General features: G+C 39.8%; 1 protein-coding gene across 1 annotated transcript; it reads left to right on the top strand.

The window, feature by feature from the left end:
• Positions 1-1,630: 1,630 nt before the first annotated feature.
• On the top strand, positions 1,631-25,345 carry LOC104081930 (protein-methionine sulfoxide oxidase MICAL2-like; the record flags this gene model as incomplete). Its single annotated transcript, XM_009584861.1, has 5 exons — positions 1,631-1,894; positions 21,119-21,326; positions 21,969-22,085; positions 23,242-23,343; positions 25,190-25,345. Coding segments are annotated over exons 1-5 (847 nt in total), but the record flags the coding sequence as incomplete, so codon positions are not given.
• Between the last annotated feature and the right edge of the window lie 551 nt (positions 25,346-25,896).

Below are 25,896 nucleotides of genomic sequence, written 5' to 3'. Positions count from 1 at the left end.
CACAAACCAACAACAGACTGATGATCTGCACACAAAGGTTATTTATTTTGAGCACAGCTGGGGAATGTGAGTATTCCAAATGCTTCCTTATATCTCCCCATGGGATCTCTTTAATAAGTTGCATAATATTTTTCTGTATTAGAGGATTGTAAGATAGACATGGTAGGTCTCTTCTTTACTTAAATACACTGGTTATGTTTTCTCTTTTCTTCTTTGAAGGAAGTGCAAGCAGAGAATGAATAGTTTGTGAACAGTGTTAAATTAAAAAGCATAACTTCAAAGGCCTTTCTAACAATTTATTCTAAAACTATCAGTCAACAGATGATGTTCCAAGCAAAATAACTAATTATGTGGGAGGTTAGGCAAGCATTGATTTAGTTTTTGATTTCTTGGACTGGTAGATAATTCTTTAATAGCAAGAAAAAGAATACATTACTTAAATCTCTGGACTTGAGTCCAAGTAGACCCTCTTCTGAGGACAAGTTTATACATAACCTGTACCAATTTTCTGGGAAAATGTGAAAGCCACTTGGATATTTTCTGTGGACCTTGGCTGACTCTAAGACACTTCCCATTAGAGATTGAGGGCAAGGTTAAAGAAGGATAAGGGAGTGCCGCAATGAAAGTATTTTAGTTCTTACAAACTTATGTTAATTTAGAATAGCATTCTTACAGAATGGAAGGGTATTTATCTGCAATATCAGGCACATTTTGACAGTGATCATGTTACTAGGAAAAGCCAATGGGGCTTAGTGGGCCAAACATCATTACTTTATATCATCAGCACATGACAAGGTAGGAGTCCAAACACATAACTTTAGCATTTAACATGTGGAGACGTGGAGATAAAATTCCTTTCGATGTACTAGAGCACTGAACCCTTTCTCATTTTGGCAAGAGAGTTAGAAAAAGGGGAGCGCTCTGTGGTTACTTGTTTTCTGTTTCTTCAGTTCTAGTGTAACTTGTGATAATGTTTCTGCTTAGGCTGTTTTGTGCATTTGCTCGTGGCAAGTGATTGTGCCAATTCTGAATTGCTCTGGCTAAGCTGTACTCTTGGCCCTAGCTTGTGCAATGGGAGAAAATTCCCTCAAATAGTGTTGACTTTTGGCTGTGGGTTTCTAAGAATTCTTAAGACCAAAACATTACCAGAGGTGTACTTGCTGTGACATAAGTTCTGCTTGGGAAAAGCATCTGGACATTTGGTTTTTCTTCATTTGTTATCTAGCGCTTATCATGGAACAAAATTTAAAGAAATCCTCAGGTTCTCAGTGAGGCTGGTTTTTTTGTTGTTGTTGTTGTTGCAGGCTTGAATTTAAAGAGTTTTTACGACAGTCTTTGTGAAGTACATGTCATGGCAGCAGAAGTATGTTATGTTTACTTGTAACACTTACCTTGGATGCCACTACTAACTTCTTGTACCTGGTTATCCCGTTGCCATATGCTGTGTTTTTATGCTCATATTGGATATACAGTTTGTGGGTTTAATTTTGTTAGGCAGACCCTGCTTTAACATGACCTATGTTTTGTCTTTTCTAGGAATAACATGCTTGGAAATACTTGGTAGTGTTGATCACCTGTACCCCAGCACAAGAGCTCCAGCTTAATCTTTTTCAAACACGTCTCTCAGAACATGGGGGAAAACGATGATGAAAAACACAGTCAAGCTGGCCAGATATTTGAAAACTTCGTACAAGCATCAACGTGCAAAGGTACCATTCAGGCCTTTAATATTCTCACTCGCCAACTTGAATTAGATCCGTTGGACAATAGAAACTTTTACACCAAACTGAAGTCAAGAGTGACCACGTGGAAGGCCAAAGCTTTGTGGAACAAGCTTGACAAAAGAGCAAGTCACAAAGAGTATAAACGTGGAAAATCTTGTGTGAACACTAAGGTAAGTGGAGAAGTTCAGTTCTGGATTTCATAGCTTAGAATCTTTTAAACTTGTTTTTCTGCAGAAGCAAGGTTTATACCATCACGTGCAATGTGTCCATTCATATAACCCTCCCTTTAATATACTTTTTGAAACTGGCTGATACCAACTGATTTTGACAAATTTTCAGGTATATTTGTTCTGCAAGTTTTGTGGAAACACACAGCATGTAATTGTGGTCCTAAAAGCACTCTGCTTTACAATCTGCCTTAATCGTGGCAGAAAAGTTTTCTGCCCTTTTTAGACGTCGGTGTCAATCAGGCATAAGAAATAAATTAATGAGGCAGTAGGCTTTATTCATTCCAGGCTCACAAGAACTACTTGCTCTATTTAAACAGGGTTTTGCAAGGTGTAAATTAGAGTATATTCAGCAGGCTCCTCGGTTTGCTGCTTGATGTATCCTGTAAGAGACCAGGGCTGGCCAAATGTGTTTCAACAGCAGTTCCTAAACTGTTCTTTGGAAAGTGCTGCTTGGAGGTCTGGGGATCTGTCTTTGTCACCTAGGATTGGCTCTAGTTGCTAAACAACAGCAAAAGAAAATCCTGCACTATTTAAGGATTTAAGTACTTTTCTGTAACTGCTTTTTTGCAAGCACAATGTGAGTAATTGCTATGTGGTAGTTACTGAAGGAGATGGTCTGCTTGGTTGTGGAAAGGTCAGGAAATGATCTTCTCTTCCGCAGAGCTTGCAATACCATATTTTGATAGAGAGAACCACTAAGCATTTGTATAAATCTTGTTGATAAAGCTGTACAGAATATTCTAGTTTATGCCACTTGTTTCATCTAACTATCACAGAATATCTTTAATAGCTTTTTCTCAGAGCAATTCACTTATTTACTGCCAAGTGATAGCTAAAAGTTGCCCCAAGAAGGGTAAGTTTTAAGAAGCTACTTGACTGTATAGAGGTAGAACAGAGAGGAAGGGCACACTGGGGAGTAACTTGGACACCAAACTGTGGAGGATATTTTAATTAAAACTATCACTGCAGTGTTATTTTATGGACTCAGTAGACACGCAGTGTTGAAGGTCTCTTTCTTGTTTGCATCATTGCATTGAAACTTCTCAAAAGTTCCAGGGAGAAGGACACCCTGTTACCTTCAGTCCATATAGAGGCCTCTGGTTTTATTTATTCATTTTTAATAAGCTCCTAATGGTTATTAACTTTTTCTAAGGTAATAAATGTCCTTACTACAATTTTCTTTAGGAAATGAAGGGTGCCGTTACAGCTATTTGCACTGCTTTCCTGACAGCCTCTATTTATCTCCTTTCCTTTTTCCCTTCATTTCCCTTTTTGACCTCTGCTTCCTTCCTCCCTTTTTGTTCTTTTGAAAAGGCCTTGAACATATGTCATTGAGCATCTTTGTGACGAAAACAGACAGGAAAGGGAAGGAATGAGAAAGTGTCTGATGATTAACAAATTATAGGAGATATTCCACATACACCTCACCTACACATACAGCCCCGGGTCCAAATTTCCGTGGTTAGTTTGAGGAAGTATTTGCAACACAAAAAAGCAGTTTTAAGACCTATGTGAAATATAAAAATGAAGTCCTGCTTTTTCAAGTGTGACATTACAAAGCCAAGGCCTAATTCTGCAAAGTTCTTAAGCAAAGATTAATTTTTATGTATGGTGAGAAGACTCATGGAAATCGGTTGGTACATAAAGTACAGCCTGTGTAAAGCTTTACAAGGTTGCCAAGCAGGAGGCTAATCAACACCTTCCACAGCACTGAAAGTATGGTTATTACCACTCTTTAAGAGTAAAGATTTATTTTTAGTGGCGTGCTGTAAATATTTGCAGAAATTAATGGACATATCTATGATGCACATATGATCAAATTGCAAATGAATATATGAATATGAACAGTGCGTGTATAGATATTCTGTGAAATAGTTGTAGATGTTCATTATGAACCTGGACCATGCCCAGGCCTGCACTTCACTGTGTCATCACTGATTTAACGAGAGAAACATGAATCTTCAGATTGCTGCAAATGAAAGCAGTAACCACAGTCTGCGGGCTCTATGGGGATATCTAGCAAACATTCCTCGCATGTGAATCACAGTCTGCTGTGAAAGCCTATCTATGCAACATGAATGAGAGGAGACATGTTGTGAGAACACGGCGGACTCCCTGATCATTGCAGTGGTGTACTGTGACAGCCCCACTTACAAATAAGGAATTCTCAGAAATGCTGGCAGTCCAAACAAAACGCCAGTGCAGAGAGATTAGGCTACAATATACATACCACAATTTTCCTTCGGTGCAACTGGTGATTTTAAGTTTCTGTCCTTCTTGCATGTTATGCCCGCTGCCATTTTCAGTAGTGAAGCAGGGAGACGGGAGTTAGCAGGCTAAATCCTGACAGTGGTGCCCAGCGCTCACCTCTGTGGAGTTGCGTGGGGACTGGTTGAAGTAGATCAGCCTGGAGTAAAAATCTTACTTGTTAAAGCAGGATCACAAAATGAGCTAAGTGGATTTTTGCAGTTGCAGTTCTGTAAACAGAGCCAAAGTTGCTAGTAGGCATAATTTTAAAAAAATATGACTTGAAGGCTTTATATGAGGTTGTGGCCATGAGCTCTGTAGCTGAGTCTGCAGGTCACAGTTCTTCTCAGATACGGCTTTGCAATCTGTCTGGCTTCTTGCAATCTTCCCAATCTTTGGAGGAGATAAAGAAGATAAAACACAATCAGGATCTAAACTACTCATGGTCTTTTGGGGTCTCTCTCTTTTTTTTTTTTTTTTTTTTTTTTTTTTTTTTAAAGAAACTGAGAACCTGATGCTTCACCCAAAAACTGTTTGGTTTTTTGCACAGTATTTAAGAGCTGAATGCTATACTTGTTGCTTTTTGTGCTTATAAACTCTTCAGCCACACTTAAGTTGCTCATTACAATATACACAAGTTTTATACATACAGAACGTTCCACTCCAACTAAATAACAATAATCCTGTGTCTTAACTGCTCTTGAAGAACATTGCCAAATATGGCTTTCAGAGTTTCTACAATGATATGATTTTAAGCTGGATGCATAAAACCAGTTGAACAATTTTCAAGAAGTTCAAACCCACTGCTATTGCCTTGCTGTGGACTTTATTTTCTCTTTAATTCTTTGTAGAAGAAAACAAAACAAAACAAAACAAAAAAACACAGTACTGCAGAAGGACATGCACAAAATTGGGGCAGAAACAAATTTTTTTTGAAACTGCAGGAGTCCATCTGTGTGTATGTTAAACCTGTATCAAACATACACTTTTTTCCATCACAAACTTGTAAAATGGGAATGAGTACTGTTCAGAATAGCTGTTTCTGGAACTGGCATTTGCACAGTTCACTAGTATTAGAGAGATACAGAAGTCTGTCCTAAGTAGCCAAAACTCTAGAAATCAATCTGTGATTTTTGCAAATAAGTCTAGAAAAAGAGCACAACTTTATTATCCTGGCAAAGTTTCGCTCTCATTTTCATCTTTTACTCATCAATGCAGAGTAGCATGCTTGGAATCTGTAATGATTATTTGTTTCTTCATAGAATGAAATGTAGCTAGACAACTGAAGAAGATTAAAGGTTTAACATATGTTGTTCACCATGTTAGCAGCTTGAATGTCTTTCTAAATTTTTGAACATGCAAAACATAATACGATGATGAACGAGAATTCATCCAGCTAGATGCAGAGTGTATTCAATAGCCTTTTTAAGACGTGTGAATGTTCTCTAAACATTTATTTGAACCTCTCTGTATGGAGTAGATTCTTTACATGATTTTTTTGGCAGTTTACCTGTGTAAATGACACAGATACGTGCATGCACATATAAATGAGGCTCCCACTGATGTTTGAGATATGTATATATATATGTATGTGCACCTGAAATTCTGGCTCTCCCATGACTATAGATTGATGCTTGAGGAGAGCAGAGATTGCTGCACATGAAAACATCCTAGACTTGCTCTGAAGGAAGATACTGATTCTCTAAAGCATGCAAATGTGGTGGTATCTTCCCCCTCAAACATGTATGCTGTTTTTTCAAAACACATGCTTACACTTAAGGAGAACTAGGGAAACTTTGTTTAAAGTGCTAATGTGTAATTGTCAGCTGCCTTGGTAGACTCTAGCGTTTCCCTCTAGATATACCCAGTTTCGGATTATGGTGTTGCGCATTGGGGGGAGGGCAGTGGCAAGTTCCTGTGCACGACTTTGGTCTTCGGAGCATTGTTTCTATTGTAGACCCCACCTTGGGCACGGTTCCTGGGCAGAGGACTTGTACAGTCTGAGCAGTGGTTTTGAGGCCTAACTGGACAAGATTAGCATAAAGCAAGTAAATAAAATTGAGCTAAGAAGTTTTGAGTGCTGTGTATATAAATACATACATCTGTGCATTTGTAGGTGTGTGTCTATATATATCATACAGATTCCTGAAAAACAAATGAAATGATCTTGAACTCGGTCCCTGTTGGCCTCTCTCGTTTGACTTGTTCCTGGACTTGGCCTTTCAAAGCTTGTTTTATAATAGATTAGGTTCCCTTCCAAAAACTCCTGTTGGGAAACTTATTGCAAGAGAATGACTATAAAATTATTTATTACCACATTTCCAGGGATTGCGTAGTAGCATCATATGCTGTCAGTCCTACCCGGACTTGGTGGCATTGGCGTCTCTGCTGTAGGGAGGGCTCCACGGGCTCCTCTGGTGGGGTGCTGCTTTAGCCGAGGCAGCACTGCAGAGAGCGTGCGGCTTGAGGGGGGACGGGAGCGGAGCGGAGTCGGGGGCCAGGGTGTGAGTCAGCTGAAGAGGAGCGCTGGGTCGGAAATGGGGATGGAGGATGGAGGTTTTGTGACTGACTCAGCACTGGCTCTGAGCGTCCTCGCCCTGTACTAACCACACTGGTGTACCCGCAAATGATAAAACGGGACAGTCTTTATCTGCCAAACCCCTTCCGCTCCTTTTCATATTGTCTCTGTTTCCAAAGACTGTCAAATGAATGCTTTGGGAGCTAATAAAACCTACTTTGCCTGGTGCTTTCTTCCCACAGAGTTGAGAAAGGGAGAGGTGCTGCCATGTTACGTAGCCATAGGGTAATCAGCAGGATGAGGAGTGGATACCAGGTCTCCCTCCTTGTTATTAGGTAGAAATTGGCTTCCTACCAGTCCTCAGTTGTTTACAAACATCCCACTCTGCAGTCTTGCCCCTCATAGTAAATGAGGCAGGTTGGCTTCTAGATGTTTTCCTCTCCCCTCTCTCCACCTTCCTCTCTAGTGCTAAACAAATACTTGTCTCTTAATTAAGCAAATCACCAGCATGTATAAACCTGCTGGTATTGTGGCTAAATTTCCTCCTGAAGCGCTGGCATTTGTTGATCCTTTCAGAGGCAACTTGGATTTTCGGCCAGGTTTCTCCTGTGCTGTATATACTGGTACAGAAGCCAGTGAGTTTGTGTGTTCAAGTGTTGTGATTGATTGTGTCCCTTGAGACAAATATTTGTTCTTTTAAAGGACTAATTGAATTGTAAGATGAAAGAAGGGAATGCCAGTTGTGCTCCCGCTCAAGAATATCCTTATTATAATGAAAACTTTAACCTGTTTATAATATGAAGAGCGAATATCCAGATGGCAGATACCTTTTGCTGGACATGCTAATCTCTTCAAAATAATAATTGAAATGGGGAGATTTCCAAACCTGATAATCTAGGTTTGTAATGAACACACAAAACTTATCTTAGATGTATTAGATAGCATTGCTAATTCTCTTATTATAATAAAAATGCATTCCTGTGAAGGTTATAAAGCTTGACACTAGAAGTTGAGTACCATATTTACAGCAAGTTTAGTGAATGAAAGGTTATGACTTCTCACAAAAAGACTCAGCTGCCTTTTTTTTTTTTCTTCTTTTTTAAATCCAAACACACAGTGCTCGGATAGCAGAATCCAGAACCTACTGAGGTGTTGGGGGTGTTAAGGACCAAGTGTTCTACTGACTTTTTAAGGGGCACCTAGGTGTGTTTGGTACGCTTGAAAGACAAGCTGTTTATTTTGGTATCTGTGCTTCTTTGCTTTTGCCTTTTAGGACGGGGTATCTAAAGCCTTGCAGTGGATTTCCATTCTAGACTTATTTTTGAGAATTTTAATAAGTAACTTTTACAGAGTTATTTCAAAGTAGTAGAAGATATGGGACTAATGGGGATGAGTGGTAAGGAAGATTTGTTTGAGAAGAGGGGAGAAGCAGCAAATCACCTGTGAACATGCAGTGAAAACACAATTGTTGAACATTGTAGATTCATTTCTCCAAGGATTTTTAGAGAGGGTATGGGGAGAGGCTCAGGTGATGACAGGACACACAGCAGACAGGGTTCTTTGAAAACAAAACAAAGCATTTGACTCTTGGAGCTGTGTTTTAAATGGAGATTGGGCCAAATTACGTCAGCAAAAGCAAATGTTTGGCATGTGATTTGGTAATGAAATCACTTTATTTTTATTATCCTACAGACATTTCCACAAACACAAGATTTTTCAGCTTTATCAGTCATGAAAAGCAATGAAGCCCGGCCAAGGTAACATAATCAGGCAGCCTAAATAAGACTTTTTCAGGCATTTGGGAATTTTAAAATTTTTGGCTTGTAGGATAACAGTAGCTTTACATCAGTACTTTAACAGCACTGTGCTGTTTTTCTGCCCCTTGCTTAATGGCTTTGCAAGTAATCGACAGAAGGGAACTGTCCCACCCTGACCTGATTTCCTAGATATTTTATAAAGATTCCCAGAGGGAGTGACACCCAGTTACTTTCACACAAAACACTACTATTGTCACCACAAGTGGCTTAATTAAGTTTGAGTTGAAAGGTTATGACAGGGCGTGTTGCCGTTGCTGTGGCTTTGTAATGCTTTTGGGTTTGACTGCGTGAAGCAGCCGGGCTGCGTGTCCACGCACCAGGCAGGGTGGTGTGTGCGGGGCGAGGGGTGCTCTCGCCTGGCCCCCCGCCCGCGGCCCGTGCCGACGCTTTGCTCAGGTCAGGCCTTCTGGCTGCAGAGGGACCCCCACAGTGCCAGATGTGGTTGTTATGGGTTTGTTGTTAGCTACGTTTCCAGCTTCGCTTTGGTAATGTTTGTGTACTGATAAGTGAGGAAATACATAACTTTTGCTACCAAGAAGTGATTAAATGCTTGGCTGCTAAAAAACAGATTTCAGACAATAAGGCAATTTCCTGTCTCCTACAGCTCAGGTCCTTCCCGAGGTTCCCATGTCTGTCCTGAGAACGGGGGTTTTGGGGATGTGGTTGCTCTCTTTCCTCTTTCTGCTGACAAATCTAATTCTACATTATTTCTGTTTTAGGCATTTGTGCAGATCGCTTTTAATAGACTTTCGGTAGAATGCAAAATACCGCAGTTCTAAGACATTCTGTATAAGAAGTGAAGAATGTAAAATATTTTAGTAGAAGTTGATTGTCTTAATCAAATAACAGAATTTCTATTTGTATTTTCTGTCTAAAAAGCCTTAACAGTGATGGAGTTGTCAAAAAAAAGTTTAACTGGAATCTTTTGTTGTGACAAAGTAGAAACTCCCCTTTAATGCCCTTGAAATTGGGTTAATTTGCCTTACTTTCTCTGCTACAGTGTTTAAAGGTGGATTAGTTTGTGTCAGTCAGTTCTCAAAATTCCCACATTCCCTAACATGTCTACATTTATGCACAAAATCTGTTTTTGTCTGCAAACAGCCAGGTTTCTGCAAACTAATGTAGACACCTGTTTCCCATTGCAAGTCTCTAGGATATTTGTATCTTAACCTGTATATCTGATGAGTAGTGCTTATTGAAAAATAATCTGAGTTTATACCATAATGTGACATTATTATAGTTTTCTAATTCTTCAGCCTTTTAACCTTTTCCTCAGGTTGGGAATGTTTGGGTGGGTTTAAGCTGTATTTTGGAACAAACCTGGCAGGGGTGGGGGGGGAGAACTATGTATTTTTGTGGTGAAAAAGCCTTTGCAACAGAGAGCTGTTGTCCTGGCAGCTGGCCACATTTTGCTTCAAATCTTCCAGAACTGTGAGAGTCTGACAGGCATTCAGATGAGCCTTGGTTTCGTTCTGGGTCCTGGGTGATGGCAGAGAGGACAAGCGTTACACCATTTCAGCTGACAGAAGAGCTGTATTTGACATCTACAGGGTGCTGACCCAAGGGGAACTGATCCTGGGAGCCTGTCTGAGGGGGCCTGCAGTGTGTTGGGGACTGGGGTGGTTTCCTTCCCATCTAGTTGGTACAGGTGAAACCCCAGCTAAAATATTTTCTCCCAGTTTGGAGCATGTGCTATAGGCAAGAGGCAGATAAACTAGAGAGAGTCCAGAGCAGAGCAACAAGAATGGTCAGAGCTTTAGAGAATGTGACCTGTAGGAGAGGCTTAAATACCTTCCTGAGGAACACTACATAGTTACTTGGAGCACAACCAGAACTGTTACTCATTTCACCTCTATAATAGTCTGGCTAACACTGCTAGATCAAATTCTGACTAGTTTTTCAAAGTTTGCATTTTGCCTTGGACATTTGCTGCTCCTTTTTCAGCCCTGAAGAACAGCTTGTTTCCCAAGGTCTTAAGAAAGATGTTTCTGCTTAAGAAACCAATCAAGAGATACTGCCTTGCTTGTCTTGCATCACTCTCTGGATTTGTTCGTTTGACTAAGATACTAACTTACAAGGAACCATGTGGTTATGCCACACTTTGAATTAGTCTTGTGTTGCTTACTTCCACTGCCCCTTTGAATGAGTTACAAGAGCAGCTTTAAAAGAACCTGTGCAACAGCAAATACGCTCTGTGATTGGTGTCCACCTCCCCATCCTGCCTGTACTCCCTGCCATCCTTGCTGGATTTACAATTCAGATAAAACAATGGCCCCAGGGTAAATTGCAACTCAGATTAGAAAACATTGCAAGAGATGGTAGTGAGCTTCCTGCCAAGGACTACACACCCAGATCATTAATAACAAGTTATGCTGATCAGCAAGGGCTCAGTGGAAGGCAGAGGCATTTCTCTCAGATTTTTTCTTTTCCTTTTTCTCTTGTTTGTTTGCTTTTTAGCGAGGTAGGAAATACTTGCATGTGGTAGGAAGCCTTTCCTGACAGGTGAGGGCTGTTGTGACTGGTGGGGCTGCTGCTGGGTCTGCTCGCTGCCTGCCTGGCCCCCGGTGGGGCTGCAAGGGCTGGGCCAGCTTGCTCTGTCTCCTGCTTGGCTGTAGGCATCTGGGGTAGGAAGTTCACTGCCCGTCAGCCCAGATACAGCCCTGATAGCGGCAGAACAAGCGCAGCCGGTGTTGTTCAGGCAGGTGCCTCCGAATTTCACCCTGGCTGGAACGTGAAAACAGAGTCATTAATACGTGGCCGTGTAAATAAACACTGATCTTCTATGTATGTTTATCTCCCTTCTGTTGTGTCGGATGTTGGTGTAAAAGAGACTATTACACCTCGTGATATGCAATTTGCTGCCAAATCTTTTGTCTTCAACTCTCTGCCCCTTTCTTTGAAGCATGCTCCTTTTCATATTTATATTTTATTTTTCAAGACTCTTTCCTTCAGTAGTAAGGGCTGTTATGTACCTTCTAAAGATACATTTTTCTACTTCTGGTTGTTTGAACTGTTCAAGTCCATCTTGCTTGTTGGTACTGTCAGATGCCATATTGCTAACAGGTGCTGGTTGGTCAATTCCTAGTGGTTTCAAAGTGTAAATAAAAAGGTAAAAAGTAAAAGCATTGTCTACCTATGGTAAACTGGTAGTGCAAGTGACCAGTTAAATAAACTTGAAAAAATCAGGTTATCACTCTTTGGAGCTGTATTTGGCTTTACTAGTAAAGTGGCTGTGAATGTTAGCACTGGAAAATGCAGTGGCTTTGAAGATTGCACGATGAGCTGGAAGAAAATAGACCCCAAGAGCCCAGAATTGCTGCCTTCTTGTACAGCATTGCATGTAGAGCTCAGCTATAGCTGCCATACGCTACTGTACAGTCATTCTGCTTAGGAAAGTTAGAAATGATGGGATTAAATGATTCAGCTCTTTAAAAATAAATAAATAATAATTTAAAAACCTGGATTCTGTCTCGGACCTGATGGCTAGTTCTGTATGAGCTCATTTACCCAGTACTGGCTTCTAAAAGCCAAGTCTTAAGTGGGTGTTGGTTAATAATTCACCTAATATAAAAATGTATTTTAGAACATATTTTAAAATATTCTGTGAAATGACCTTGAAATAACTTCACTCACCACTTACTTTAAAAAACCCATTTCTAAGCAGAAGCTTAGTTGATTTATTAGATTGTTGTAATTGTTGTTGTTAAAAATTTTTGGTTCAGTATAGTGTTTCATCTCTGTAGTCAGACCAGGCTGTAGCAACAGTGCTATTTTTTTTTAAAGCATATTGCCAACTTCTTCCTGTAGCAAAGCCATGGTTGTTGACCAACTTGTCTGCATGCTTCAGATGCCATAAAGCATGAGAAATCCCTTCCTCTAGGTCTGTAGACAAGTCCTGTACTGGCTGGTCAGCCCCTGACCCTGAAACCATGTAAAGGATTAATTATTTTCTTGCAATCGCAATCTCACGAGTGTAACTACTCACAAGGCTCCCAAGACTTATGTCTTGGTCTCTGCTTGGTCTCTGCTGTGCTCGGAGGTAAGGTTCTTGGTGCCTTTGTTTCTTCATCTGTGTTCACCAGTTCCGTGTTTCTGGATGAATTGTTTTGTTTCATGGTTTTGTTTGGGGTTTTTTCCTAAGTTTTTAAGGATAGCCTTAAAGCATTATCTCAGTATGACAGGCGTAAGCCTACAAAAAAAGAAAAAGGCAAGGTACTTAAATGCTGCCAACCATATTAATGACCGGGATAGTCAGGCAACATTCTTTCTGCAAGGTTTATCTTGTTTTCATTTTGATTGTTTAAGCAACTGGCCAAAAAAAAGAAAAGAAACCAATCTCTTCTGGTTTTTGGGTGTGGTGCCCCCCGCCCCCCCCCCGTTTTGATTACAATGCAAGACAGGTAAGAAAACAGCAAATATGCTTTTAATTCCAAAAGATGTTAGAGGGCTTATTTTGTACTTTGAGGATATTTTTGGATTAAAGCACTTACCTGATTTCTGGTGGATAATCTGTTTATTAAGAATAGTATAACAATTCTTGTCAGATGATGTGCAGGTTTTCTTCAGATAACTGTGGTGCAGGGGAACTGAAAGTTTCTAGAGGTACTTTTCTGTATTATGTCTACCAATTGCAATTTTTTAAAATTTATTTTTGTAAATTGTTGTAAAAGCTCTGAGATCAAGTCAACATATTTAAATATGACCAATGCCGCCTGGGAGAGCTCTTCAGAAGAGCTCCAAATAACAAAGTCCTGACAGCTTTGATGCATCAACGAAGGAACTCTTGACCTTCTAGCACACTGAATGCATACAGCCTTTCTTTAATGTATTGCATAGCAGACTATAAGTTTCAGATGTCTTTCATACCGTTGTTTTAATTTCAAACTGTGGAAAGGTTTCTATACGCAAATCTAATATTAGTACATATATCCGAGAGACAGACAGGTTGGATGGACAAGTGTGTCCAAATTCATCCAGGAAAAATGAAGGCACGTGGTTTTTTCCATGCAGAAGCTTATCTTCCAAAAAAGAGAAAAAAATCCTAGTAAAGATGAGCCAAATGAATGCAATAAATGTACTAATGTTTCACTTCTGGCATTTTGACCCAATAAAACAGAAAGGCAATAAAGATAGATCCTCTGATCCCTGGATTGTGCTGTACCCAGCTGCGAGTGCAGCAACTGCAGGGCACAGTGCTGGGGAAAGAGCTCTGTTCAAAATCAGCCTGGATTAGATAGCCTCAAATCCATGTTACAGTCTTTGAAGGAGAAAAATAGCAATGTCTCCATTTTTGCCAATTGCTGATATGGGTGCTTTTGGCAGGAGACGACAAAACTGCTTATTTCTGAGGCGCTCAGCGGCGGGTACAAAGGGTAAAATACTGGTGGGATCGAAAGCAGAAATGGACTCGTCGAGTTGCGCTTCCTGCACCAGGACAGGGTTTTGTTGCGGCGGTTGGCAATTAGGGGTGCGTGAGCCTCGGTGTTCCCAGCTGCCTTTGAACTTCCCCAACAGTGGTATTTATGTGGTGTTCACTCTCCAAAAATGTCTGTTCATTGAAATCCAGCTAGTCTTAATAATATTTTAAGGTAGGTGTGTATCTGTAGTGGAGCTATCTGTAGTGCATTTAAGTAGCGTTCACATAACCCTTTGGAGAGTTAAGACCTCATTAAAATACATTTAACTGAATATTATTTTTGTCAAATGAAACATTTTTAACCTTACTAATTTTATAAGGAGCTCATAAAACATAGTATAATAGACAAAAATATGCTTTTAAAGATTACTTAATTTCTGTAGGGCGAGTTTAATTAGCTCCTATACCTTCTCCTCCCCCTTCATTTGATGGAAGAATTAATTTTTTTTTAATTTTTTTTTTTTCCTTTTAGTATTTGCATGTAGTATAGATCTGTTAACTTTGGGTATATGTTTCAGTATCTGGCCTCTTTCTAAAAATGAAGAAAAGAATTCTTGTTATAGGTCGGCACTGTCCCTTTTCTATATATGTATGTAGTCGAATGGACACCTTCCAAATCACTGTCATATTTAGCAACAGTTATCCTCACTGTTCTTGACAGGGTCATGTTCTGTTGTCTTTTAGTAAAACCAGTTGTATAGGTATGGCAGCATTCAACAAGTCAGGCAACGAGTACAAGCATCTCATGCGATGCAGGGCATGTTACTGTCAAGAGAGCACTATACTTGCATAGCTCTAGTGTGTCTGGTAACTGAGCTATCTTATAGGAACACATCCTTCGTTGGTCCCAGCAGTTGGGCTGGTTTGTAGCAGAGGAGATGACAAGAGCTTTGTATGGGGGTCTTTGAAGCAGCGAGTGCCTGAACAGAGTTGTTGAGTTTAGGGGAGCAACCATATATTGAAGTGCTTTGGTAGACCAGGGCAAGACTAGACTCGCATCTTAGATTGCCAAAACTGATAATGCCTATTGTGAGCTTAACCTTTTTTTCTTTTTCTTTTTTTTTTAAAATAAAGCTTTAGCTCTCGACATTTTTAACGTTATCTGAAGTGGCATATAGAATTTTATTTTTCAGTGACTTCAATTATAATGTTTCAAACTTTAAAAACTATATTGGCTATTCAGTGGGTTCCGGGTACGTTTGACTTCACTGTTGTATCCGGTGACTGTCAATGAATTTATGTGATAAAATCTGAGACTACAAATGTGAGATGAACTGTAAGTCAGTAAGCCAGGAATGTCCTACTGAGCAGTCCTATTTTTGCCAGAAGCATTTTCACATCTAGTAAAGGAGATGAAGTGAAAAGCGTTGTGGTGGAGAGAGCTTCCCGCTGCAGCTTCTGGTAGCCGTCTGCCGTAGCTGCTTATGCAGCTGTTTCTCTTTGGAGCCTTTCCAGGGAAGCAATCATTGCTGATCCAGAAAATGTGTTGTTTCATTACATTTTGTGCCTATCTCGAGTTGCATCACATTTAGGTCTATCATGTATAAACACTTGCCCAAATCCATGTAGGATGTAATCCTGTGGAGTCAGCCAAATTAATCCTTGGTGCATCCCTGTTGCTTTGGACGTTGTATGAAGGCCAGGGCTGGTCTGAAGTCCCAGATGTGGTGACTACGGAAATGGACACACCTGAGGCCCAGAGCAAATGATGGAAGAGGGTTTGCCATGGAAAGGCAAAGCATTCTGTCCCTCTGCGTCCTGCAGGCTGTCTGGGCGTGGGCAGAACCCACAGCCCCAGAGGGCACCTGCAGCACCAGGCAGCGGCTTCGAGGTACGTGGGGAAAGCCACCCCTTGGTGCTCGTTTCCAGCAGCATGATCCATTCCTATAGGTTTTGATTTCCAGTTGGTGATTTGGATAAATATTACATACAAGCTAATAACTTAGGCTGATGGTTTTCACTGTTTTTTCACTAGTATATGTGTGCATTTCCACTGAGGAGAAGTGGTGCTTCTGACTTGGCGTGCCTTAGGACAATGGAGGGTGTCTCTGAGTCTATCCAGTTGCTGTGGAGCTGGAGTCTAAAATTAATCTCCTCTTTTTCACCTCCAAAACAACTGAAAGGCAGAAATGAGAAAATCTTGAATTCCTGGAGCAATTGTAGCTTCTGTCTTCATCCCGAGAACGTACAGGGGGTGGATCATAATTGAACACACTTTCATTTTCCAGGACTAATTTAATGGTTTGGTACCTTGGGCAGAAGAGGAGTGAGGGATTTAGAATTGGACGAGAACAGTGTAATGCATTGAGCTACCACGGGATTTATCTACTCTTAACTGTGCAAAGAGATGTGGTTTGGTTGCATTCCCCCACCCACATGCTACTGCCAACTGGTAGATTCCTTGACTGTGATAGAGCTGGTTTTCTACATTTTTCAAGGTAAACGTGTAGATTCTGCCTTTCAACTATTAAAGTGGATGAGATTTTTGTGACTAGGTCATTGTGGAGTGTTATTTTGGTTTTTGTTAAACATAGCGCTTGTATTCTTGCTCTCTCCCTCCTTTCTCTCAAAACCTCAGTTGTTTCCGTAAGCTTACTTTACTGTGTGAAAACCAATGGAGGCGTTCTGCAAATTCTCAGCTGTTAAACTGCATATGGTTTTTCCAGAATGGGATATAGGTGCCTGGATTCACAGGCTGCAGATTTAGTAGTGGGGGACGGAGGGGTTGCAAGAGGCCTCTATTTCACATGCCTTTTCTCTCCTCCTGTTTTGTAAGTCATATATTTGTACATTATATACAGGAGATCATATCGAAAACCTGTGCCTGACACAAAAGTAATTTTGCTTTTGGAGAGGTAACTTGTGCTGCCATTTAGCTCAGCACTAAGTGCTCTTACTCAGTGTAGAAACACTTTCTGGAGATTTTCAGGGTACTGCCATTCTTAAACATACTGATAGAGAGAAAGTAGCATCTCTTACAGTCAGATCGACCATTGAGTAGAATCAAGCTTATGAGACTTACCAAATGCTGTGTATGTTTATATTATTACAAGTGAAACTTTCTGATATCTTTTAATTGTACTGGGGAAAAAAATACATTATGTTTCTGCTCTATTTCAGTCTGAAGATAAATAATGCAATGAGTAGAGTGTGCTTGGTTATAGTGTGGGACAAGTTTTATACAGAAACAAATAATTATCTTTTAGGGAGAAGTACAGTACTTTTTAACAGTACCGTAGAAATGTAATATTTACTCAGCAGCTTAAGTAGTCAATTTTTATAAAATATGCATGGGCTTATTAGTGTTTTATTTTGAAGTACAAAAATTTCCATGCTTCACTTAATATTTATAATTTTAAACTGAAATAGTCCTAAGTTTGTCACTAGGTAACTACTGCTGGCCTGTAAACTTGCATTAGTCCTCTTCAATGGGAACTTTATAACTGGTATTCTAAAAATGCTCTTGCAGAAGTTTAACTCAAACCAGCACGTCCATTTACTTATGATAATTTGTATCATAAAATTTTCATTGTTGCATTTATTCTAATCGGTAATTAGTATCATTCATATCCAGGATATTTGCAAGAAGAGCAGATGAATTTAGCTCACGTAAAATTCTCACGAAGAGTACTCCTGGTGACCGTTAGTGTTTATGGGCAGTCTCTTCAGTACTGCCAGTTACTGCGTAGCTGGAGTTTGGTGCAGGAAATTTGATGTATGTAACTTTACCTGATCCTGTTGCTGATGAGGTGATGGAGCACAGGTGTGCCCGTGCGGGGCAAGCCACTCTCTGGGTGCGTGCAGGGCGTTCGCGGCGCCCAGCTTTTCTCCCCTTGGCTGGGGAGCTGCTGGGCACCGCGCTGGGCTGTGGTGAGGGACAGGGACAGGGAACGGCCAGGTCAGAGTCCTTGTCACAGCTCCCTTTCTCAGTGCGTGCATGTCCTCTTCTAGAGGATGTGTACTCAATATTTCAAGCATTTATAAGATCTTTGGATGAAATATGTGGAAAGATAAATTATTTTCATAAAGGATAAAGGAGGGAACTTGGCATTTTAAAATCACATGCTTTAATCTGCCACATGAATGCATAACTGTGTTGTTTTCTTCCTCCTCATTTATTCTTCCTGTACTTTTGCCTTGTTGTAACGTAGGTGCTGTTCTTGGGGAGTGTATTAAATTTAATGAAGCTTCTCATTTGACAGGAAGTATTTACATACATTTGCAGGCAGAAGATCAGCCCTTTATACTATGAGGTTTTCACTGAGAAAAATGCCTTCTCTCAGTATTTCTATCTTGCACTAACATGGTATACTCTTGGTAGTAAAACAGGATATAAACATCCAATGTGATACTGATTGTTCAGGCAGGTCACAGAGGTCTAGTCATGATCTTATTCTTCGATAAGCTGCCCTGTAACCTATACAAGTCTTTCTCCCTTCATTTCCAGCCTGAACAAGAAATATGCAAAAGCTGCCTGTCAGCCCTCTTCAGCAACTATTACTTTGATTAATTTGCAGAAAATGCTTTGAAAAGTCAAGTTACCCTTTACCTTTTGAGGAGGTGATCTGGCACCGTTAAAAGGCAGTTGAGCAGCGAATGGTGATGTGGATGTCAAGAAACTGTTGGCGTTTGTCCAACCCTGTTTGTTAGATTTCAGGATTGATTATCCAAGACTTCCTTATGTGATGTCAGTTGTCACAATCTGTGTTAAATTGCAATAAATTAATTTCAAAAGCAGCCCCTGATGAGCCATGAGCCTTTCACCTGGGGTAACAGGAGGTGAAAATAGGAAGCCATTCAACGTTTGTTCTAGGCTGACTACAAGAAGATTTCTCCTGTGACTTTGTTTGCAAGCAGAGAGCTGGGGAGGGAGGGCAGGTACAGGACAGTGATATGGTCCCTTTCCTTACTTAATACAGATGGGAACACAAACACAGTAAGAATTACCTTTGCAAGGGTTTTGTGCTGGTTTTGACTCCAGAAGTTTCAAAAAAGATGACAAAGTGGCAAGAGCGAGCTCTACACCAGCAGGAAGCGTCCTTAATAAATCAAAGAACAAATAGTTCTCAGACATAGATAATTATGGTTATGGAAGGTAACCATGGATGATAGCAAATATACAACCATTTTTCACAGTGTCTCTAGGCAATTAGGAAGATATTTTGTCAATGGTGATAAGAGGAGGGGAGAGGGCAGAATCCTCCTTAAAATTTTAACATACTGTGTTGCAGAGCATCAGGAGGAACTAACAGTGTTTTCTGTGTGGGTTTTATTACTTGGCAGGATCTGCTATGACTAAATCTCAAAAGACTGCTTTTTTTTAAAAGTTGCATTTATTTATATATAATACAGTTTGTTAGCCAAAAAAACAACCCCACCTTATCAAACCATGTATGGTCTTTATTTGTAAAATGTTTCTAACTGCTTGCTAAACATTACTGGAAGACTGTGTAGCTGTGAAGGCAGTCGCTTACTTGTCAGAGCTCAGAGTTCCCATGTTAATCACAACAAGCATGTGCAGAAAAGAGCTGACCCAGACTCCACCAGTGATCCTCTTCAGTCAGGATAACATCTGCACTCCATTTTCTTCCTTTATATAATTATATCTGTTGATGTTTTCTTAATATTTAGTGTGCAGTGAGGAGTGTTCTTGTGAAATTATGAATTAAATATGTTCTTTTAGGAGGAAGAAAGCCAAGTGGCTAATGCAACAACCTAACTTATTTAATATCTCTAGTTAACAAAACACTTGCCTAAAGCAAAGCAAAAGCACCTCACAGGAGCTCTTCTTTCAGTGGGAATTTATTTGAATTATTTATTCAATTTTTAAAAAATGTTTTGCACCTTTACAATTGGGTTGGACAAAAGTCATGGATGAAAGTCAGCACCAGATAATTTTTGCTTAAGTTGTTAAATTTGAAAACAAATGACGAACAAACCAAAACAAATAAATGACTCTATTTTATGAAATTGAAATGTAATGGGAACCAGACTCGTATCCAACAAGCCTCCAGATACAGTCCATGCTTGCTTTGAAACTGTAATCACTGTCTGGCTATGTGTGCGGGACGCACAGGAGCATGTCTGGCGTGTGAGATAATGGGTTTGGATTTGCAACGCGGCACAGCTCGGCCTCGCAGCCAGAGCTCTCCCCTCTGCTCAGGCCCACCTCGTCCCTCCCTGCCCGAGCTCGGTGCTTGAACTGGTGGCATAGATTTTGTGAAGTCTGTGGGGGTTTTGCGGGGCTTGAGGGGAGGGTGGGTTTTGGGGGGAGGTGTGGAACAGCAATGTTGTCCAGCTATAAGACTGTTTCTAATCAGTTTTTTGTAATCAGTCAGGAAAATGTAAGCATTAGATATGTTTGGGTTTTAATTAGTTTGCTTTCTGGAAATCCTTTGCTTGTTAGTCTGTGAAAACTTACAGCTGTCAACTAAAATTTGGGCGAGAATTCTCTGTAATCATTTCTGAAGCGATTCTTCTGAGGATGCCCAAACTTAGATTTAAACTCCTAAAATGGGATTGTCCCGAAGGTGAGAGTGTTGACCACTGGGTGAAATGGAATAGGACAGGCCGAGCTCCCCAGCTCTGGTGAAGCAGGACAAGTCTGCTGACTTCTCTTGACATGCCCTGCTTTACAGCAGTGGGTGACTAGGCTGTTACATTCAGGATACTCCCTCGCTTGAAAGAGAGAGTAACTAATACTGTAAGACTTACCATAGATTTGTCTTACAAGCCTAGCAAATATATACCAATTTCCTCTTTAAAACAAAAAAAGCGTACACCAAGACCACTTATTTCCTTTCCCGTCCCTTTTATATAGCTGTAATGCTGTTTACTGCAAGCACTTTTGAAACGCTAAGTGTGAGTGAGTTAGAAATGTACAAACAGGCGCTCAGAAGTTTTTTGGCTTTTTGCTGTTTCTTCTGCTACATCTTTTTATCAGATGCTTTTACATCTGCATGAAACACAGTTCATCCTCTTGTATAAATTGACTGAACACCACACATGAACAAAATTTGAACGTTTATTGATTTAAACAGATGACCTGAATACACTCTCAGTAGCATAAGTCCAGTTGAATATCAAGTCATACCAATAGAGTAAGTTAGAGACTATGTAGAAGTCAATACAAAACCCTGTGTAAGACTCCTTGTTTTCTCTGCTAGTGTTTAATTATTGGAGGTGGCCCATGTGGCTTGCGGACTGCCATAGAACTTGCCTTCCTGGGAGCCAAAGTCGTCGTCGTGGAGAAGCGGGACACTTTTTCAAGAAACAATGTGTTGCATCTCTGGCCGTTTACAATCCACGACCTCCGGGGACTGGGAGCAAAGAAATTTTATGGAAAATTCTGTGCAGGATCTATTGATCACATCAGTAAGTATCTGAGGGCATGGGCACTGTTCAGATAAAAGGTGTACCGAGATCAGAAGATTAATAGAGACTTTCTTGATTTGGCAGAAAGCTCATCCGCCTTAAACATGCGCAAGTGCGTGCGTGCACACAGAGGGGGGAAAAAACCAGTCTCATTTAAGGAAAATGGCAATTGAACAAAGGACAGTGTTATGGAGCAGCTTTTTTGTTAGTCTGGATTTGTTAAACAATAGGTTTTTATTATGGAGTATGAAGAATATTGATATTCTTTCTAGTTTGTTGAAGGTAGACACAACCCTTAATCTAATGAAAAAATATGCAAAAGTGGGCTATTTTAGAGGGAAATATGCTGTAAAATTGTCTATCTTAAAATGGTCAACATATCGGTTAGCAGATCCTTTAAATATCATTAAGAAGGAAAGCTCTACAGTATTGCAAGAAACTCACTGAAATGAGTTTTATTACCTACGAGATTGTGCTGGAAGATAACAACATCCTGTGGTGGTTGCAGCATTTGCATTCGTCACTATGGGAAATAATGATGCTGCATGCTTGTGTTAACAATGAGTATCAGTTGGGTGGCATGCTGGTAGCAGCTGTGATTACTTACATACTAAATACATCTTTGTTACTTGCTGTCTACAGGTATTCGACAACTTCAACTTATCCTCTTCAAAGTTGCACTTATACTAGGAGTGGAAATCCATGTGAATCTAGAATTTGTGAAAGTCCTGGAACCTCCTGAAGATCAAGAAAACCAAAGTATTGTTTATCATAATGTAGTTCTGTTCACAGTAACTTCTTTTTATGTCAGGCATTATGGGAAATCATTCAAAGTAGTTGAATTCCGTTAAAGAAATTGGAGTTTTTTGCCCTTATTCAGCTAGGTTTGCTATATGCAGCCGTAGGCATGATAAGTATCATTGTGACAGAGCTCTGATAGTTCTTAAAATACGACCCAGTCTGAGAGGTTGAGGTTTTGCACTATGCCTTCTGGCATGTGTTTGAGGCTTTGTAGGGAGTCTGGTGTGGCTTTTTGGTATCTTCTTGCAAAAACAGTTTTTGATTGATAATATAAATATTGAGGATGGATTAAGCTCCCTGAGCCTCATTTTGCTTTCACATTTGCTTTCACATTTCACATTCGCTCCCGCTGGCACACAGAGTCTTATCAGCCAGCTTATGCAAGATTTTTAAATACAATAGAGAAAGACTTCTCGTTCTTTTTTTCTTTTTTTTTTTTTTTTTTTTTTTTAAGATTAGTATTTAGGGTGTAGTAGCAATAGAATATTTTAAAATCTTACTTTAATTAAAATACTATACTATCTCTCTTTAAATGGTCATATAGTGACAGTGGAATAAATATATTGTTTTAAGTAGTTAAAGCATATATGATTTTAAAATATGGACAATACAGACATTTTCACATAATCAGCTTTGTGTTAATGCAAAGATTCAATTTAGCTTTGTGAGTATGCTTCCATTTAATTTCTATTTAGAAGACAAAAGTGTTGACGATGGAATGCTATGTTTCTTCTTTTAAAACCCACCACTTCCTTGCTGTTACCACATATATGTACTGTCCTGATAAGGTCATTGTGGGGCTACTTCTGTGAGAATGAAGTGCTTAAGCATATTCTTGTGATGTGGGTCTGAGAGGAAGTTTAAAGCATTAGGTGATCCAGATGAAGGCTTCCATTTTTTTTTTGTTGTCGGTTTATGAGCTTGATACCGTGCTAATACAGCCTGAACATAGCTTTGACTGCAGCAGAACTTCCCTGCATCAGACTGAGGCAGAATTCAGCTCTGTTTGAATGAGAAATGGACCATTTATCTTAATGCCCTTTCTTCAGACTCTGAAAGCACTTCTCCATTGTATTACTGAAGAATGAATAGATCTTATTCTTTGTGTTTTTAGAGATAGGTTGGAGGGCTGAATTTCTCCCCCTGGATCACCCTTTGTCAGAGTATGAATTTGATGTTATTATTGGTGCAGATGGCCGCAGGAACACATTAGAAGGTAGGTGAATTTTAGTCTTATTAATGGTCTTTAGGGTATTTTGGAAGGCCTGAAAGTCGGAGGAGAACACAAAGCAACAGGCTACCTTTCAATCCACTGTAGTTTCTGTGTGGAAACTATTTTTTATGTGACATGTTCTGCTTTTATTGTTAAGTTGTAGCTCAAAATGAAGACATTTAATGTCATTACTCATTCTCAGCACTGTGTATCTGCATTGCCTCTAAAATGCATCATGATGCCATTGGGCTTGCTTTAAGGTTAAGTAATTATATGATGATTTAACTTTAAGGAGGCTGATGAGATACATATCAGGAATTGCATAGCCTTTGCTATTGTGCCGTAAATTTGTACTATGTGTTTGAACCAAAATGTGACTGCCAGGTATTTAATGAAGGCATCAGAGGTACTGCTATTTTAGAGAGGTGATTTAATTTCAGAAGCAGTTACTTTGGAAACGATACCAAAAGATAATAAATAACTTGGGGGGGGTTTGGGGGAGGGGGCAGGAAGAGGGGGGAAATGCTTGATGAACTTGAGCCATTGCTGAGAATTCAGACCACCTGAGCTGTCTTTGTTAGTGAGGCACTATCTAAGCAGCTCCCATATTGCATGAACAAACCTGTTACTTAATTTTATGTTCCCCTTGTAGCTTCAATTATATCCATGTTAGTTTCAGTTCACCAAGTACAGCATTTCCTTTTTTTTATTAGCTTCGTAGTTTGTCTGCTTATTCTTATATCTGCCAACCACAATAGCCTTATAATGTTCTATTAGAAAATTCCCCACACTATTGTCTAGCTATCACCCACAAAAGACTGTTTAAGTAGTCAGGTATCAACAAAACAAAATTGTTCTTACTGCAGCTGCAGACTCTATTGAGAAGTTAATGGTTATCGTTGTACTGGGATCTAAGGGAATATTTGGTGCACTGAAGATTGTTTACATATAGAAGCTGGTATTGTCATATTAAATTTATCCTAATGAAAGAACGAGGGTGCATCAAAAAGCACAGAGGCAAAAATTCATAGCTGATTTATTTCTTCTTAGAAAAATACATGTATTCTCTGAAAAGTCATCTTCAGTTAGCTTAAAATATTCTAAGGACCCTCTGTCCTACTTCAGAATTTATTTACAGATAAGGGGAATATGCAGAGGGGAAAACTTAAATGTGTGATTGCAAGAGTGTGGCTTAGCAGGCTTTTTTTGTGAAAAGAGGAAGCTAGGATGGAGCGAGAGAGCAAGTAACTTCGCAGTCAGTCTCACCTTGGAAATATAACAGTTAAGCCACTGAATATTTTTCAACCCCAAATACCTTTGAAAAACCTCATTAGCTGGTAGTGTGTGCACCTAAGCACTGTTACAGAGGTTTCTATTTTTCAGATCTTTCTCTGCTGCTTTTGACTGCTGATCTCTTGCATGTTTTTTCATAAACTGTTTACCACCTATATAACAAAAATCTTATTTGCTATTTAGCATGTTAAAAATGTTTCCCTCCATTAAATTTGATCTGCTCTATTTCCAGTCTGTTTTTCTTTAGTCATTATTTGTCCTTAACTTCCTCCCATGTTCAGCTTCTTCCCATAGTTCCCCTCCAGACCTATTTTTTTTCTTTTATGAGACTTTATCTTGAATGCAGTACAGCTCTCGTTTTGCAGCTGGAAGGGGGGAGAAAAGACTCTTTGCGTTCATGGGAGTTTTGGAGGAATGACGACATCTGCTGATGGTGTGTTGTTTGATGACCTGTAGGACGAGACGTAGGAAAGAGACTGAGCTGCCTTGAGCTGACCCTCCCTGAAAGTCCAATGTGAAGTTTCTGGTGTTTTTAATTCTTTTGTTTGCTTACCAGGTTTCAGGAGGAAGGAGTTTCGTGGAAAGCTGGCTATAGCTATCACTGCCAATTTTATAAACAGAAATACAACTGCAGAAGCCAAGGTAGAAGAAATTAGTGGTGTTGCTTTCATCTTCAATCAGAAGTTCTTCCAGGACCTGAAAGAGGAAACGGGTGGGTGCATCCTCATTTTTTCCACAACCAAATACAAGAGGCAGTAGAGGAACTCTTTATGTGCCAGGCCACCCTCCTATTCCTATTAACATCAATTTAAATATATTGTATAAAGAAACCCAAGTGATAGAATGCTGTTGATGTCAGAATCTTGCAGATGGAGGTGTCCATTTATGGTACAGTGGGGTTTTTTTGTTTTTTTTTTTTTTTTAGCTTGGGTGTTGCGACATCATAGCTTGTTTTAATGTTTAAATTTTTCTCAACTGTAAAAATGTCTGCTATGTTGAACAAATTTAGAAGAGCATTTTCAGTGCCCAGAGATTTCCCTGAAGACATGGTTTGTTTTGTTTGTATCCGTTCACATACTGAACAGCTTAAACCCTGTGAAAAAGGCTCTGCCCTTCTGGGAGGAGTTTATTCTTGCTTTTTGATGTGTAGATCTGATAAACTGAAAAGAACTAGACAGGAATCTGCCATAAATACTTAAAATATAAACTGTGAAATACATCTGTATGAAAAGGGGTTTCAGAATAGTTGCATCCACTGTCAGT

This window comes from Fulmarus glacialis, unplaced genomic scaffold (genome assembly GCF_000690835.1).
Source record: "Fulmarus glacialis isolate BGI_N327 unplaced genomic scaffold, ASM69083v1 scaffold1019, whole genome shotgun sequence".
In the NCBI taxonomy this organism is placed as follows: Eukaryota; Metazoa; Chordata; class Aves; order Procellariiformes; family Procellariidae; genus Fulmarus; species Fulmarus glacialis.
This window is presented reverse-complemented; position numbering and strand designations above follow the sequence as displayed.